At 32.2% G+C, this 19,901-nt stretch overlaps 1 protein-coding gene across 2 annotated transcripts in view; it reads right to left on the bottom strand.

Annotated features, from left to right (window-relative positions):
• BRIP1 (BRCA1 interacting DNA helicase 1) overlaps nucleotides 1-19,901 on the bottom strand; it is a 186,419-nt gene that overhangs the window by 120,903 nt on the left and 45,615 nt on the right. For both annotated transcript variants that reach the window (XM_008541212.2, XM_070562357.1), the window contains exons 7-8: nucleotides 7,461-7,751; nucleotides 2,045-2,263 (exon numbers count right to left, since the gene is read on the bottom strand). In XM_008541212.2, the coding sequence (XP_008539434.2) occupies nucleotides 2,045-2,263; nucleotides 7,461-7,751 (510 nt within the window). The remainder of the gene's footprint in view (nucleotides 1-2,044; nucleotides 2,264-7,460; nucleotides 7,752-19,901) is intronic.

Below are 19,901 nucleotides of genomic sequence, written 5' to 3'. Positions count from 1 at the left end.
AATTTAAAAAGCAAGGTAAAAAAACTTCTAAAACTAAAATAATACAAGACTCAAAAGACTCTCAAAATACAAATATAATATGTATTTGTTTTAGTCTTTCCTGTAACCCTTCATTTTGAGAATTGTTCTTCCCCAACTCCCATGTTGGAAGGACTGTTAACCTGTTAATCAAGAGACATCACTACTCTCACAAAATGGGTAGACTCAGAACTCAGGCTTGCCAATTAAATAAAGTATTCCATCCCTCTGTGGTCACAGTGACTGGTTCAAGAACAGATATGAGATCCAAGCTAGGCCAATCAGAGTAACTTGGGGTGACATATGAGATCATGTTCTTTTTTCCAGGTTAGCTAGCTGCTTATCGTTATCTTTGTTCCCACTGGAAAGAACCTGCCTGAGAATAAAGCTATCACAAGGAAGAGTCAGTCAAGTATTTTTCTTAAGCTCTATTGAAGCTGGGTTTGTGCCACTTAAAACTGAAAGTCCTGACTAATGCAAAGAAACGTGACAAAGCAACAGCCAATGAGTTAGTCTGAGGAAATAATATATAGAGGGCTGAAGATGACTGAGAAAGAACGAAGGAAGAGTAGGAAATATAGTGGGATTTAAAAGATGAGCAGGATTTGGATAGACGAAGAGAAGTAGGGCATTTCAATATAGGTTTCACCAAAAGTAGAGATATAGGAAAGAACAAGGTATCCTCCAAGTTTTACGAGGTAATTTTTGAAGGTTCAAGTTGGGAGTTTGTGGCAGAGAAGGCTGAAAAGGCAGAATCAGGTCAGACTAGTGAGCATCTTAAGAGTAAGTTTAAGAAATATGGACTTTTTCTCGTGAGCTAAGAGAGCAATAAGTGATTTTCAAGCAGAGGAAAGATATAATAAAAGTGATATTAGGAAGACTGACCTAGCATTGATATGTACAGTGGTTCAGAGGAAAGAGATCTAGCTAAGAGGCAACCAAATAAGAGGCAGTATAGCAGGGGTAGTAAACATAATGCCTATTAATTTCAAACTTAAAGAAACAGAAAGCTAATGAGAGTTGTGCAGTCAGATCTAAAGAGAGGAATAACTACTGAATATACCAAGTTATTTGCTTTTTGTCTTATGCTGTAACAACAGAATCTCTCTATGAAGAACCAGGCAAATAAACACAAATCCTTTATCCAAAGTTCACTTCTCAAAAGCTCACAAAGCACAATTTGCATAATATGCATATTGTCCCAACATAAGTTCTTCAAAATATAGATTCTTCAGATATGTTTTAAAATAATTCTAAGTATTCATAAATGGAAAGAGTAATTACGATAAATGGGTCACACCTGGGGGCAATTTTGTCCCCCAGATTTGGCAATGTCTGGAGACATTTTTGTTTTCTTTTCTTTTTTCTTTTTTGAGGAAGATTAGCCCTGAGCTAACATCTGCTGCCAATCCTCTTTTTTTTTTTTTTTTTTTGCTGAGGAAGACTGGCCCTGAGCTAACATCAGTGTCCATCTTCCTCAACTTTATATGTGGGACACCTGCCACAGCATGGCTTGACAAGCAGTGCTAGGTCTGCATCCAGGATCTGAACTGGCGAACCCGGGCCATGAAGCAGACTGTGTGAACTTAAGTGCTGCACCACCAGGCCGGCCCCTGGAGAGATTTTTGATTGTGACAACTGTGAGGATGCTACTGGTATCTAGTGGATAAAACCAGAGATGCTGCTAAACATCCTACAATGTACAAGACAGCCCACCACAACAAAGAACTATCCAGCCCAAAATGTCATTACTGTCAAGATTGAAAAAACCTGCTATAATCCCACTTCAGTACTAAGTCCTTAAAATTACTTACTACTTTGGAAATTAAAATGACAAGGTCTAAAATTCAGTTTTAATACAACTTAGAATATGTTTTCAGTACTCTAATATGTTTACATATTTACATAAATTAAATATAAAGCTAAAAATAAAGTAAAAGGCGTTAAAACATCTAAAAGCTTTTACATTCATCACTTATACCCCAATAAGTAGGAAAAAAGTTCTAATTTTTACATATCTACTCACACTTTCTCTTATTTGTGCATCTAGAAGATAGTTGTAGGGACAAAATACAATATCAGCATCCTCTATTAGTTCTCGTGCTGTATAATATGGACATGCCTTTAGTTTTTTCCCCAAGGTGACGAGTTCTTCTATATCCCAGGCCTTGGAGATTCCTTCAGTCTGTAATTTGTGCTGATCACTAATTTTATGAATACCATGATAAAAATAGCAGGATTTGCCCTAAAAACAAATATGCATAACTGAAATGTGAACCAATACTGCAACAGAAGGAATAAAAACAAGTTTATCTCAGAATTTTAGAAACACTATTTAAAACCACAAGGCAAAGATTTTATAGGAGACAGATTAAATCATATCTACAATCACAACCATTTTAAAGACACTATATTAGTTGACTTTGATAGAGTTCCAGATCAGTATAGTTCTAGATACCCCAAATTAACTTGAGAAAAATATTTTTAAAATTATGTTTGTTGTGGCTTTGTTCTGATTAAAGTGATATTAGGCAAAAATATTTCTGGAAGGATACACAAGAAGAATGGTATCACTGATTTCTTTCAAAGATGAGAGCTAAATAACGTGGGGAGAGGAGTGGGAGAGATTTTTCTCTACAGACGGTTTTGTACCTTTTCAATTTGAGCCATGAGACAGTATTACTTAATCAAATATACATAAGTAAAAAGAAAGGAGGGAGGGAGGGAGGGAAGGAGGGAGGAGTGGGAGCGGAGGAAGGAGGAATGTCCTAGGGAAAAATAAAGTAAGAGTGTTCACTACGAAATATTTGGAAAATGCAAAAGAATACCAAAAAACCCCTAAATTATCTATAATTCCATCACACAAAGAATGTAGTATTAACATTTTGATGCATTTCATTTCATATTTCTCCTATACATACGTATAAATGGATATATCTTAACAATGTGACCAATATTAAAATAATGAGAACAAAGCAAATTTTCCCCAGGCATTGAGGATTATTATCAATCAAGCCACAATAAACAAACATTTTTTTACAAAACTGGGAAGACTTTTTTGGTCTCAGCCTATTTTATTAAAAATCCTATCATAAATATTTTCTCATATCACTAAGCATTTTTTCATTGTTGCCCACATATGTACACTGAATTAATGTGCCATTGTTGATGAATCAGTTTCATTATTGGGTATTTAGACAGTTACTAATTTTTGCTTTATAAATAATGCTGCAATGAGCATTTTTATGCCTATTTATAAATATTTTCTTAGTATACATTTTTAGAAATGGCATTATGGGATCAGAGAGTATAAAATATTTTTAAGTTTCTTGAAACCCATACCACTAAATTATCCTCCGAAAGTGTATACCATTTTAAATTGCATTTTTTCCACACCTTTATCAATACTAATATTATCTTCTCTCATCTTTGCCTTTTTTAAAGACAAAAAAATAGAATCTTCCTGTTTTGACTTGTATTTTTTATTCTTTCTAGCAAGTTTAACGTTATATTGTATGAACATTCTAAAAAGTTTCAGCAGTAATTTGCATTTCTTCTTTCATGTACTATCTACTAATGTCCTTTGCCATTCTATTATTGGAAGTAAATTTTATTAATATATACTAATCAAACAATAAGATGTTTGATAAAACCCAGTCTTAGCAAGGGTGTGTCATATCCTATTAAAAGATGTATAAAATTAGTAGAAGTATAAATATACACTATTGGTAGAAGTATAAACTTTTACTTCTATGAGAAGTACACAGGTAATTTGTCAATAACTACTAAAATTCTACATTTCACCATTAATGTGAATATATATGTTGCACTGCTTAACAGCCAAAAAAACTGCATATAAACCAAATGTCTAACAACAAGAAATATGTTAAATAAATTATAGTAAATTCATACCAAACATATAGCCCTTAAAAAATGAGTTAGATTTGTCTGTTTGCTGATGTGTTTAAGTTTTTAAAAGAATATATACATATATATTATAGCAAATATATATTTTAAATGTTTTGGAAGAATACACATAAACCTTATAGTTTCTTTCAAGAGTTAAGGGAATGAAAAGAGATCTCTTTTCATTTCATGCCTGTCTGTAATTTTGAATCTTCTATCCATATATATGTTATTACTTTTCTTTTTCCCTTGTCATTTGGGAGTGACTGGTAGAATAATGGGCCATTTTTATTTTCATTAATGTATCAATAAAAAAATTAAATGTGATTTTGAAATCCAATATTTATCTTTCCCAGTTGGCTGTCCTTAAAAGTCAAAAACAATTATATATATTATATATAGGCTTTTATATAAGCTAATATATAGGCTTTTTCTATGAACTATCCAAAAGGCAAATCTATATTTTCAAAACATACATACACCATTACATACAGAGAAGTACCTAGAAGTTGCTGGACATGAAGTAAAGCATAAAAGGTTCATAACCTATAAAACAACGTCAGTAGATCCAAGGACAAGACATGATCAGGTGAGGACTAGTAGTACTCCTAAAGTGTTTTATTCAGCCACGGTAAGGGAAGCCACTTGTTGGTTCTCCAAGGCATTAAAAATAAAAATTAGGAGAAAAAGGCTCACCTAACCTTCTTTATTTAGTTCATTTTTTATTTTTACTTACTTTGTCTAATCTCTACTACTCTTGTTTTACCCTTCCTGCTGTGTCAACTTTCCTATACCATAATGCCATCTTTTGTTTTTGTTTTCTAGTGTAATCAAAATAGCAATGGCTAGGAATTAGAAAACTTGCCTCTTGTCTTGCTAGTTAGTTGTCTGACACTGGGCAAAGTTCAAGGTCCATTTTTCTCATGTGACTAGGCATCAAAAGAGTAGTTGAACCAGAAGCCTTTTACGATTTCCCTGACCTACTGACTACACTATTTCTAAGGTTCCTTCCAGCTCAAAAACTATGATTCTGGAATCCAGAGACAGGTGGAGATGTGCCAAGTATCTTTCATACTGAACTTCTTACAGATTGAGTTTAATAATATGGCATTCACCATTTCTTCATTACAACTATCCTTCATACTATTCTGAAAGCTTCTATTTGTACAAAATGATCACTAAGATGCCTTCAGAGTCCATGATTACGAACTGTTAAATCTAATCTTAACAAAAAATAGATATTCTTTCATACCTAAAGTAGTTTTTTGGAATTATTTCTAGGGCTAGTTAAGATTATTTTTTCTTAATTGAAACAAAAATTAACTTTAACAGATAAGTGTATTGCTTTTCCAGTATAGGAGCACTTTTGCAAAAGAAACAGCGAACAAAAACACATGTGCCTTCGGATCAAGCCAAAAAATCAGAAAGTTTACACTTTAAGGGCACTTAGAATGGCACTCCTATGCAGGCTGATAGCAAAACCAGAAAAGCTCATCCATTTTAGCAGTGTAACACAACCCTGAAGGGAGTATGTCAATTGAAGCGCTATCACACTTTAAACTCTTTTTCACTCAAACTGTCAGTTATCTATTTATCATTTCACGTTGGTAATTCAGCCATAGTAAACATAGACACTTATAGTGACTTTGTAATTGGCCCTCATTACAATACCAAATTACCCTGGGGGCTTGGGAACAACAAAAAGAATGTTCATGTATGCTTATGAGCTAAGCATTCTGAGGCAGAATTAGGTCAAGACAAACAACCACAAGCAGATAGCTTCAATTATTTATATCACTAACATTCAAAAATAAAAGATTTGTTTCATTTAAAACAGAAACTAAAGGCCAATGAAAAATTCTGAATATTCAAGTCTATTAGATTACTTTTTTATTTTTACATGATTCAAACTTATGAGAGTAAAGATCAATCAAAAAACATGACCAGCACTGCAGGATTCTAGAGGATTACATAAAATAAGAATATTTGCTTCCAATATGCAATCTTAAACTTTAAAATTGCTTTTACCAACAGGATAACGATACATGATAAATTACATAATAATTTTCCCCATCACAAGTAGTAAAAAGATAAGGACAAGGCCAGCAAGTCTTCCTGCATAGACTATACAGCCACAAAACAAATTTCAAGCATTTGAGGAATTTAGTAGATCAATTAGCCACTTATGGAAAGAAGTCTACTTAATTATAAAATTTATGAGGTTTCACCATGAAGAGCCTGTTCTCTATTTTATTTTTTTAGCATTTGATTTTTTAAAATATTTTCATCTCTCCTTGAAGAGAACTTTTAAAATATACAAAGTGAAGAAATTTCACAATTCCTCAATTAGTTAAAAAGAACTTATAAGGAAATAAATATGATCATAGAATTTCAACAATGGTTTTGATTCAGCAATTCTATATTCTCTTCCTGGCTCTGAACAAGTCACTTAAGTTTTCCCATTGAAGCCCCTTAATACTTATATTTCACATTCTCATGTTTGAATATTGAAGCATCTTTTGAATATCCTCAAATAAAGACTGAATAAATTTCCACCTAATAAAAGAAAGATTGAGAAAGAAAAGCATAATACAAAATAATTCATTCACATTATATGGTAGGAGATGAATATATCAATTAAATGAAACTCTAGGGGCTATAGCTCATAGCCTTTTGTGCATAAGCAACTATGTTTGACAAAATACTAGTGAAAGACAGAACAACTTTGAAAATATATTAAAATATCATTGGTCATTTCACACACTATCAATTTATCGTTCACCAATAATTTCTGGATATAATCCCAGACTTGTAACTTCAATTTTAGAGTAAACCAATTATGAAATTGGTATATGGACTACAACACTAATACTGTCAAAAACTTATTAAAAAATCATATGTCTTTAGTAAGAAAGATTTCTCTATTTCCACCTGGCCCAAATTCATATTATTCTAGATTTCCCTGGAAAACTTCAAAACCATCAACGACATATCTTTAAAGTTAAAAATTCTTTTGAAAGACAAGTCCATAAAAATCAGAATTACAAGACAAGAAACTTACTATATTTCTCATTCAATTAAAAGACATTTTAAAATTTGCTCACAGAGAGCCTAAATAAACTATCTTCTTATGAAGTTTTAAAGTATGTAAAATATATTAATTAGATCTAATTAGACTAATTCATTTAAATACTTTTATCTCCTCATATGACATCATCGATGTTTGACTATTTTTTGGTACAAGGATTTAAAAGAAGAAAGTAAGAAGACTTCTGCCTAAAATAGAAATTAATTTCAAGGAATTAAATATCCCCAAGCTTTAGGACCAAAACCCATAATTCTAAACTTGAATTAAGATTTTCTTATGGTCAAATTATTTTACAAAAAATATCAATACTAGCAATTAATTTGATTTTCATAAGTTATTTGTTTGACACAGGAAATGTACATATGAAACAAAATGAACACATAAAAAGTCAAGTAATTTGAATCTTTTCAGTCTTATATTTCCTCTAAAACAAAATAACTTTACTCACATTTTTCCCATCTAGCAATTCCATGCACTTTTCATTTCTGTTGAAGTTACCAACTACATCAGGATGGACGCAAGTATGATCCCTGCTGGAAAGAATAGTCATTGGGACCCCTGAGTACGCTGTCCTCCGGAGTTCTCTAGTGATCTGAGCAATCTGCTTGTGGGTGCGTGTCCCAAAATATATTTTAGGTATCCTGGATTTCCCCCCTTGATCCTTCTTAATGGTATTTGAAGAATCTTGGCTGTTTCCTTGTTTAGTAGAACAACAACACCTAGAACAGTGACCAGGGGGCTGTAACAAAAGAAAGAAAAGATAACTAATGTCTGGATTACCATAAAAAATGTGATCAAACCTCTCATGGAATCAGAACCTTAATTAATGAATCACAACTGTCAAATAAAGACAAATTTCAAGATATTACATCATCTAAAACTTGCCATTAAATAAAAAACTATAAATTCCATTTCAAATTGGTTCTCTTTCACTCTTAAGTTCTAAATATTTCCATATTTGCATTGCTTTCTAACATACTACTCCAACTCTCAAATTCCAAATGTCTTAAGTACATTCATTTTAATTCTCCTCTTTCATAAATTATAGAAATAAGACAAAATGGAGGATGATTTTCATTTTTGCTTGGGCTTCAAGTGAACTTGTGATACTACAGTTTAGAGTTGACAGTGCTATTTTTGTTCACAGCAAGGCCCATTCAAATATCCTATAATATATCAATATTTTAAACAGCAGTTTAAATATAGCTTACAAAAGAATAGAAATATCAAGTTGAATTTAAAGTATCACTAAAAACTAGAAGAGAAAAACTATTCTCTAGCAAAGGTATAAAAATGAATACAAATTATTAATATTTAATAATGAAGGCAGGTTGCTTGTATGGAACAAGTATATCTGAAATTCAATTACCTGTCATGGAATGCAAATCCATCAGCAAAATTATCACTCAGCATAGCTTTTTCTGAACAATTTTACTTGTAATTCAGTTTCATAATTAAAATAGTTTCATAAATGTCTCCTTAAACACATCATAAGGAACATCAGAAATATAGTCTAATAGTTACCTGATTTTTCTCTCCTGTTTCCAAACTCTCAAAAATAAAAAAAGGTTTAATGCTAAATATTAGAACCCATGGATTCTTAATAACTACTCCCTTCTCAACCTCAATTACGACATAAATCAGACAGAACGCAGCCTCATTTAAGAGAAATACTGTGAAATGGTTAGTTTATAGAAGTAGTCACTGATGGGGGGGGGAAGCTAAATAGCACAGTGGCTTAAGAGAATTTGTACTGGAAAGTTTTAGTTTAGTAGAACAAATACATCATTTAACTGAAGTTTTTTTTAAAATTAGAATCAGTAAGATTAGCCTTCATAAACAAATGCTAAGTCATAGCATGTTACACCACAATACTGGGGATCAAGCTGTCTTTTAGCCTCAACTCAGTGGAAAAGCAAGTTCAAATTACTCCCAGTCTCACTCAACCTTGTCCGCCATTAAATATTACAATACATGATAGAATGGATGTAAATGTGACCCTTCTGGAGCTGTCACTCACTGGGATAAAAGGTTCACTGATGTGCCAAATAAACAGTCAGTCAAAGTCAGATAAAGTTACAGCCATGCTGGAATTGTTACATTCCCCTCTCAGGTTGCCAGTAACAGCAGATTTCATTACAGAGTGCTGCCACATTAAATAGCCAGTTCCAAATATCCTGCCTTCTATATTGAATAATTACTTATTCACTGAAAGGATAAAAAGAAGAGTTATGAATCGGGCTCTTGTCAACAGTGAGGCAGGAAACAACTGATGTGGTTTATGTTACATATACTGCAATATCTAACAATTTATGGTCACACAGAAAATGGAATGCAAATTATATCATGATATTTCTGACTAACTTCTTTTTCGGCCTTTGCAGTGATCACACTAATTAATTAACATAGTAAAAGAATTAAGGTAACTCTAGGTAGCAGAATTAGTTTACTTTTTTATACCTTCAATCTTTTCACTCAATTATACTATTTCTCTTCCCTATGATACAGCTAAATTCATTCTGAATATTAGAATGCTAGGGCCCAATGCATTATTATATACTTATGGATATATTATATCCAAGCATAAAAGTAATCCAATAAAGTGGTCTTTTTTCAAGGCTCAGAAACTACTTTTCAATGTAATACTTTCCAACATCAATTCCACTTAGAGCTTTACCATCTACTCCTTTTATTTTAATTCCACTCTTTTTCTAACCAAAAAATTCAAACAATACAGAAATATACAAAATAAGTCAAGCCTCCACCACAAATGATTTAGTGTATAACTTGCAGATCTTCATACATGTATCTATAAAAAGGGATGTTATACAGCTTTATAACTAGTTACATTGCATTCTAACTTTTAATTTTTAAAAGGGGTGAATTTGGCACTAATAATTTTTAAAGAAAGGATCTGCTTATCTTAAAATGTTATGCTAGTAGCTGCACTAACAAAAGCAATAGATCAAGAACTAGTTTCAGGAAACTTTTCACACTAAAGCAGCTTTATTTAGGTACCTTAAATTTGTTTTTCACTCCATAATTGAGAAAAGTATAAACCATGGCTAATTTTATATTAAACATATTTTTGTTTAAGTTTTAAAGTGCTCTGAGGTAATTATATCATCTATGAATTTAAGGCTGACTCCTCAAGAAGATGGTTTTTCAGTGGGTAGTTGGGCAAGTAGAGTAGAAGATGAAAATTAAGAAAATTGATTCTTTTTCCTTAGAAGAATTATTTCTTCAGAAGTGATCTTCTATTAAAGTTTCCATTTAAAGGATTTGGCACAATCTTATTTGAAGCTGGAAAAAACTGATTGTGGCAATAGAACACAGGCTTCAAAGAGACATGTATGTTTGTACCAAAATCAGCAACTTTCAATTTTGTATGAAAACCAGAGAAAGAATCCTGAAAACAGCAGTGACAGGAAGTCATGATATCCTCCCATTCAATGAAAATAAAAATGAGCATGGTAATCAAACATATTTAGAAAAGGAAAATAAAGAAAGAATAATTAGAAACTATTTCATTGCGAGAGATGTTATTTTGCTAATTCATAAATCAGGGGAGCTTCTAAAAGGAGGCTATGAATTGAATTCTAAAATCAAGCATAAAATGATATATTTAATAAGAAAAATAAGTATATAAAGAAGTAGAGAGGAAAAGAGACCCCCCAAAAAAGCTTATTTGTATGAAATAAAGGGAAAACTAGGTCCATGAAACAGTAACATACTTTTCCATAACTTTCCATATGTGCATGTATTAGCTTTCAACCATACAGCAAATTCCCTGAGGAAAGAAACTCTTACATTTCTTTATATAACTCATTCATTGAGCATGGTGTTTTGCACATAAATGTAAATTAAATTTTTTTAATTGATAGACTGTAACTAATGTCTATAAACCAAGTACTGTACCCATGCACAAAATCTGATAGATGCTTAATTGATGTCTTAATTTGAAGTTCTTCACCTATCAAAAAGTTACTTCAACATAAAAAGGTTAGCTTTTAAAAGAAAAAGTACAGGATATTTTGTTATTTTTCAAGGCCAAAAAGAAAAATCATCTTGTTATGTTAATATTCGGGCCACTTTGTGAGTGACAAACACATATCCTGATATATTCGTTATTAATAGTAACTATCATTTATTAAGGCTATCCCTGTGGTAAGCACTTTACATGTACTATCTCATTCATTCATTCAAGCAACATTAGAATTCCTGATACATCAAGTCAAGTAGAAGACAATGACAAAGGTCACCTCATCTTACTGACAAAAAGAGTTTCACTCTTTAATTGTTCTACAAAAGAATAGATTTTGGAGCTTATCAGTACCAGTTTCACTCATGAATTACAAAATTGTTTAAAGTTAGTACTCTAAGTGCCTTGTTTTCTGAGTGCAATTACAAAATATTCCTATGAGTAAGCTATAAAATTTACTTCATAAAAACTATTTTAACTTATTATTAGTTGACATTTGAATAAAATATTTTCTAACAAGATTCACATTATGTTGCACAGGGAAAAAAACCAAAAACTCTCATTTAAGAGACTCTTTAGAGCAAGTGTCAATAAACTTTTTCTGAAAGGGCTAGAGAGTAAATATTTTAGGTTTTGTGGGCCATAAGGTCTCTGTTCCTATAGAACAAAATATCTTTATGATCTCAATGTAGGGAAGGATTTCTTAAATAATATACTAAAACACAAATGAGTGAAAACACAATCTCATTAAAATGTAAAATTTCTATTTAAAAAAACACTCCTCTTTAAAAAAAAAAAGGTAAAAGAAGGCATAGACTGAGAAGATATTTGCACTGCATATAACCAACTAAAGATATCCATAACACACAAATAATTCCAACAAATCAATTTTAAAAAGACAAACCCAACAGATGGCCAAAAACAAGAAAATCACAGAAGAGAAAAACTGAAAGACCAAAAGAAATCTGAAAAAATGTGCAACCTAATGCTCAACCTCATTACTAATTAGGAAAATGCAAATAAAAACCATAACTAGATTCCATTTCACATCCACCAGATTAGGTGATAGAGAGGATATGATGCAACTCTCATACACTGCTGATCCAAGTATATACGGGCATATCCAATTTGGAGAACAAATTCGTGATCTAGTGAAATCAAAGAAACATAGATGCTTTGACTCAGCATGACACTGCTAGGTACAAATGCGAGAGAAACTTGCACATTAAGACAGATATAATAGGGATATTCTTTGCTGTACTGTTTTAATAGTGAGGAAAACAAGCTAAGTGTATCAACAGAAGAAGGCATAAATAAATTGTGGGGGGTTTTCAATCAACGGAATACTATATATCATGACAAAATATGAACCAGAGTTGCATCTGTCAACATAAATATCAAAAAAAATGTTGAACAGGTTGAGTATGACATAAAATTTTATCCTCTCCATAAAATTCCAAATTGATGAGGAATAAAACTATTAAATTTTGGGTAGAGAATTAGGAATCCCCACTATAGTAGATAATCCTTGGAGCTAAGGATTACAGTGGACGATATACCTGAAAAATGTTAAAAAGTGCTTCAAAAGAAACCTATCACAGTAAATATACTCTATTCTGGTTCTTCCTCAGCTGCTTAACACCCAGCAGAATAGCTTTTATCTTAATCCCTCCTGACCAAAATTTTTCAACCTAATTTATTAGGAAACAGATTCTTAGAGTCCATGGACTGTTAACAGAGGAGAAGGTTTGAGATCATCCAGAAACTTACAGACACAATTTTGTGTGCATTTTTAGAAAGTGAGTCCATAACTCTCCTTGGGTGCTCAAAGAAGATTATGATCTATTTCGGTGAGGGCTTTATTTCAGAATTTATGTTGATTTTATAGTGAAAATCAAATAGAAACAGCATTTTCTTTACAACCAACTTGGCAATACACATTTATTCTGTAAAGGAATAAACAAATCAATAGTCCAAAGAAGATAATTTTATACAAGTTCCTCTACTGCTTGTAAACACATTTCTCTTCTAATATTTGTTAATTACCTAATATTAACATAATTCTAAAACACTTAGTTCACTGCTGTTTATTTCTAACTCCATTTTACAGATGAAAAAAGTAAAATCTAAAAGACTCCTCAGGGGCCAGCCTGGTGGACGAGTGGTTAAGTTCGCGCACTGTGCTGCAGCGGCCCAGTGTTTTGCCAGTTCGAATCCTGGGCATGGACATGGCACCGCTCATCAAGCCATGCTGAGGCGGCGTCCCACATGCCACAACTAAAAGGATCCACAACTAAGAATATACAACTATGTACCATGGGGTTTTGGGGAGAAAAAGGAAAAAATAAAATCTTAAAAAATAAATAAATAAAAGAGTCCTCAAATTGCTACAAAATACATGATAAATTTGTGGAGAAGTTGGAATTCATAAGCTTAAATCTTAAAACAAAGCTTTAACAGGATCTTTTTCATCTACCATTTAACTTGGCAAAAAAGCAAAATATCGCCTTTTCTTTCTTCCAAAATGTTATGCACATAAAGAGTTAGTGGGGAAAAAGCCAATGAATGTAGAATTATACTACGATCTTTGAGGCATAAAAAAGAAGGTTTTTATCAACCATTTGCTGTTGTGCAAGCCATCTAAACAGGTACTGAATGTCTGTTGTGCAAAATCTCACATAAGCACACACTCTAGTACGATAGCAAAAGTGACATAACTATACCTTTCAACTATTCTTTTTAAAAAATTCAAACAGCAGTAGTACTCTACTGCGTTTCATGATTAAACTGCACAAAGCAGCTGTTTATCCACTCACAGCAACCAGCAGGTGAACCTGATTCAATATTTATCACAGGCTTTCACAGATCACTGCTAACCAAGCAAACGTTTTAATTAAGCTGGAACTTGCTTCAAAGAGCTCATTCAAGATGTCAATCAGCAGGTAAGGGATCAGATGCAGTGTCAGGTGAGAGTGTGTAATACAAATCCACAACTTTCTTCATCCCATCGCTGTAAATTAGCCTGCTCTAAAGTTCAGACTCTGATTGTAACAGACTGCCAGTCTCCTGGAATGTGTAACTGAAGTCACTCAAATTCTATTGTGAAGGTTGTAAGCAATATGTTAAACTGCAATGGGCTAGCACATTAAGACAGATCCTTTTCACGGTTGTTTTTTGATACCATAAGTGTTTGTTATCCTACTCTCCATTTACTGTTTACTTTCTTGCCTAGTGTAAATGGGAATTCCTTAACACAGTTGCCCCAGTTTCTGAAAAGTTTATGTTTCAATTGAATTAATCAAGAAAGACCCAAAACGGTATAATTTTTTATCTAAATTTATCCTAGAACAATCATATTCTATAAGAATTCTCAGTTTAAGAACAAATATATCATAAAGATGATCAACCTACTATACAGCAAAAATTATCCTGGTTTAACAGCACTTTACACAGATGTGACTATAACAATGAATCTCAAAGTATAGTGATAACTCTGACTAACCCAATTCATGAGAAATACCTGGGTTTTTGAGCAAGAAAAAAAAAAGAAATAAAAAGGAAGAAACAAAGGAGATGGAGAAAAATGGGAAAGTTATTCCTTGGAGAAGAATGCCAGCTAAAAATTGTAAACGGAATTAGAATGATAGAATTTTAAAAATCATCATTTTGTAACTCCCATGTAATAACTCACTCCTGCAAGCTACCTAAATGGATGCTAAAATCTAAAACTGCTTACAACCATTTTGTGTGAAACATTGTTGGGGGGATATTCACACAGTCTCCAAGTACCATCCCACAGATTACTTATTAATCACAAAAGGAAAATGTGCCCTTATAATGGAGACCTGGCAGTCACCTCTTTAACCAAGTGGTCAAACTTAGCATTATCAGTGGTGAGGCAAACCGGCATCATGTGCGTCTTGATGTGATATAATAAAAAATATACTTAAGTGCTCTTCTTGAAGAAAACTATGTGATTATAAAATCCAAACAATCAAGACATGAATCAAAAAGAACCCAGAAATAGAGAAACTGTGGTAAAAAAGACATACATACATTATTTAATTGGTGAAAATCAACCCAACTGCACACTTATGATATGTGCACTTGTCTATTATACTTCAAAGAGGCTTTTTAAAAATTCCTATCCCTTGGGATTGCAGGAGATTTTTCTCTCTTATAGTATTTTGGTATTTTTCAAACTCTCTTCAATGACCCTTTTTAAAATGAGAAAACAAAGCTATCCTGTGGCATCATATTCCACATATTGACCAAAATGCCATAAACAAACCTTACATAGAGATTGTTGCTTCTTTCTTGGGCATTAAAAATTAGATAAGTCATTATCAATATACAAGCCTCTAAAGAAGCACTACTCAATAAACTTTCTGCGATGACGGAATGTTCTATATCTGCACTATTCAATGCACTTGCCACTAGCCACACGTGGCTACTGAGCACTTGAAATGTGATTAGCGCAGCTGAGGAACTAAATTTTAATTTGAATTAATTTAAATAAATAGTCACATGTGGCTAGTAGCTACCATATCAGACAGACAGTATAGATTTATATTACCACAGGTTCTAAATTTAATCTGGAAAATAAACTAGTGAGAATAATCAAAATTTTTTTTAAAGATGGGCAATAATGGTATATATTCTTACATGTGTAAGAATTTAGTGCATTTGATAAAGATGTTGTATTAGGCACCTCTTTAGATATGTGTCCAACCCTTTATTCTGAAAATAGTTCATCATCTACAGCCCCTGCTGAAAAAGTGGATCTAATATCTACATTACTAACACATGACCATGCCAACATGCTCCCAGGCATAGCAAGACTAGTAAGATTCACTTTCCTAGGAATTTGTATTTGGGGCATTTAAACTAGTTGATTAACTACAGGGAACAGACCAGAACATTTTGTACACTTTTAGGCTTCCAATTTGAGATGTCATGGTAAGGTCATATGAAAGAGGGTAAGTATCCAGAAAAAGCAGTCCATAAAAAAATAATGAGAGAACTCTTCAGAGAGAGGGAGAGAAGACATACTTGAGGACCCAAAGAGAAGAGAAGCTGCCTAAAAACTTCTGAGTTCCAAAAAGGGCACTTGTATTTCTACTTGATCTTTCTTTGAGTAGGTTTCTATTTCTTCAAAAGCACATCATTCCTGGGGGGGCGACCCCATGACATAGTGGTTAAGTTCGGCACACTTGGCTTCAGTGACCTAGGTTTGGTTCCCAGGAGCAAACCTACACCACTCATCGGCGGCCATGCTGTGGCAGCAACCCATGTACAAAATAGAAGAAGACTGGCACAGATGTTAGCTCAGGGTGAATCTTCCTCAGCAAAAAAAAAGAAAAAAGAAAAGAAAGAAAAAAAAGCACCCATCACTCCTGATTAAGTCAAGAGTTGAAATTATCAAAGAAATAACAAGAGAGAATTTCCCTAAGTAGAAGAAGTCTCTGAGTCTTCAATATAATAAAATGTACTAAGTAACTAGCATAGTGAATGAAAAAGACTCTCACCTAAACATACAGCCATGAGAAATTATAAACATAAATTATAGGACAGCCATTCAACAGAATGCAGTGGAGTCATTAAAAATGATGCATAAAAATATTAAATGACATGAAAACATAATCCTGATCTATTATTATAAAGAGAGAGAATTTGACATTATTTGCCTCCTGAGTGATATAACATAAGCATATAGTACTTTGTGTTATTCCTGAAAAACAAAAAACAAGGACAATCAAACCTGAGTCTAATTCAACCTCTAGATGTAACTACCATAAACAGAAATATGGGGATAGAGGACTATCTTACATGACACTCTGAGGATAAATTCAAACAAATTCTGAATATGAGAAATCCTACAGGACAAATAATGCAGTTTTTTCAACAAATAATTGAGATCTCTCTCTTAAAATAAATGTCATGCACATACCTTGTTTGGATTCTGATTTTCAAAAAGTCAACTCTAAAATGACATTTTTTAAACAACTAAAGACAACTGTAAACAGACTGGGTATGAGACAAAGAATTACTGTTAATTTTTAAATTTTTTTAGCTATAATAACATTATCTTTAAAATGCCATTGCTATGTTTTTAAAAGTCTTTGGTTGAAATAACACTAAATTATTTATGGGCACATAGATATGATGTCTGATAGTTGCTTTAAAATATTCCAGCCCCTCACCCTTTCCTCCACGGATCCTCCCCTCAAAAAAAGAGAAAAAAATGGTAGGGGGTAAATAAGAAAATAGGGGAGGTAAAATGGCAAAACACTGCTAACTGTTAACGCTGAGTCATAGGCACAAGGGGGTTCTCTGCTTTGTGTATGAAATTTTCTTAATAAAAGGTTTTAAAAATAAGGAGACTTTAAAATTTCTTTTTTATAAAACAAACACAGTGATCCTAAACCAAATCTAGATGAATTTTCTCTCACTAAAAATATCAAGAGACCAATATCATTAATGAACACTGAAACAATGAATTCTAAATGAAATAGCAAACAGGACACTTATACATGTACACACACACACACAAACACACACGCAAAACTAAAAGCCAGAACAAAAGGATAATTCAGTATTAGGACATCTATTAATGTAGTTTAACATGTTAAAAGATAAAACGCAAAAAATCATATTCATCTCTACAGTTTAATATTTTCTTGATGAAAATGTTGAATAAAATAGGAATAAGATGATTCTTCTCTAACATGACAAAAAATTATATAAAATATATAATTAATACATAATTACATCTATAATTTACATGTTTATATATAAATCTATATAATTTATAAACTTATATAACTTATACTATATATAATTTACACATTATATATATAAAATGTATTTTTAAATATATATAAAATTTTCAAAAGCCAGTGTCATGTTTAATGGGGAAACGCTAGAAGCATTCCCATTAAAGTCTCAAACAAGACAAAGATGACCATACTTCCCAGTGTGCCTGGGACAATCCCAATTTATATCTGTTGTTTCAGGTTAATTAATAATAATGCCCCACCGCCTTCATTCTCACAAGTGTGCTGGTTTGGGCAATAAGTTATATGATCATTCCATCTGTTACTATTATTATACAACTTTTGTTTTGGAGATATTATATAAAATTGTAATGGAGGTAAAATGATCACTATTTATAAAAGAAATGATTGTATACCTGGAAAACATGAGAAAATTTACTGAAACTATTACAAATAAAAGAATTCATTAATGTAGCTCAGCAAAAAAAATACAATAAATGTGGTTCACTAAGAAAAAAAAACAGAGGGGGCCAGCCTAGTGGCATAGTGGTTAAGTCTGTGGGCTCTGCTTCTGTGGCCCAGGGTTTGCCAGTTCAGATCCTAGGTACGGACCTACACACTGCTCATCAAGCCACACTGTGGTGCCATCCTACATACAAAATAGAGAAGGACTGCCACAGATGTTAGCTCAGCGACAATCTTTCTCAAGCAAAAACAAAACAAAAACAGAAACTAATAATATTCATATATAAAACCGAAACTAAATAGAAAATCTAATAGGAAAACAAACCCCAATTATATAGAAATAAAAGATAAATCACCTAGGAATCAACTTTAAAATACATCTAAGAAGTTAATAAGAGTATGTGTTAATTAATTAGACAGGGGGAATCCTTGCACAATCTATATGTATATCAAATCATCGTGCTCTGTACTTTAAATAACTTGCAATTTTATTCACCAATTATACCTAATAAAGCTGAAAAAATAAGTTAGTAAGGTAAAAATAAACAAGCAAGAATAGCCAAAATACTTTTTAAATGAAAGGATAATAATGAAGAACTAGACATATAAAATATTAATGAGCTACAATAATCAAAACAGTATAGATCAATGGAAAAGAAAATAGAAAGTTTAGAAATAGAACCAGATACATTAAGGAACTTAGAACATCATAAAGGCATAAAGATCGCATCTCAAATCAATAGGGAAAAGAAGAACTAATCAATAAATGATGTTGCAACAATTGAGTAGCAACCCAGGGGAAAAAAGTTATGTTCCTATCTCATACTACTCATCAGAATAAATTCCAGATTTAAATATGAGAAACAATTGAAAACTGTTTAAATCATCTTTGAGTGAGAAAGGTTTTTATAAGTGTGACCAAAACCCAGAGACCATAAAAGACTGATAACTTCAACTATATAAAATCAAAATTTCCAGCATAGTAGAAATTATTATAAAATCAAAAGATCAATAACAAACTAGTAAAAAAATGTATTTTTGCAATTCATAACACAAATAAAAAGCTAATTTAATATGAAGAACCTCTGTAAAACAGTAAGAGAATGACCAAGAACCTAATCGGCAAAAGAGATAACCAGGTATTTGAAAAGATAGTCAACTTTACCCATAAAAAGAGAAATATACATTAAAAGTACAATGAGATGGCATTTTTTTAACCAATCAGGCAGAAAACAGATCAAAGATTTTGATGACACACTTATTTCCAAGAGAGTGGGGACAAAAATATATGCGCTTGTATACGTCTATGTATGTATCACATTATAATTTGCCTGTATATTATATATATTTTATATATATATACACATATATATACACACACATACATATACACACACACACACACACACACATATATACACACTTGCTTTTATAATGCTGGTAGGAGTCACAAGAAACCAATAACAGTTGCCTCTGGGGCAGGAAACAGAATGGGTCTTGAATTTTATACCATAGGCATATATCACTTTTCAAAGATAGATAAATAAAATGTAAATTTCAAAAATTTAAAATACCAAATTGCCTTCCTCTGGTACTACAGGCATACCACCTCCGCATAATGTTGATAACAATGTATACAGAAGTAGGATATATTGACATCACCATT

Source organism: Equus przewalskii, chromosome 10 (genome assembly GCF_037783145.1).
Source record: "Equus przewalskii isolate Varuska chromosome 10, EquPr2, whole genome shotgun sequence".
In the NCBI taxonomy this organism is placed as follows: Eukaryota; Metazoa; Chordata; class Mammalia; order Perissodactyla; family Equidae; genus Equus; species Equus przewalskii.
Note: the sequence above shows the minus strand (reverse complement) of the source record. Positions and strands in the feature narration are given on the sequence as shown.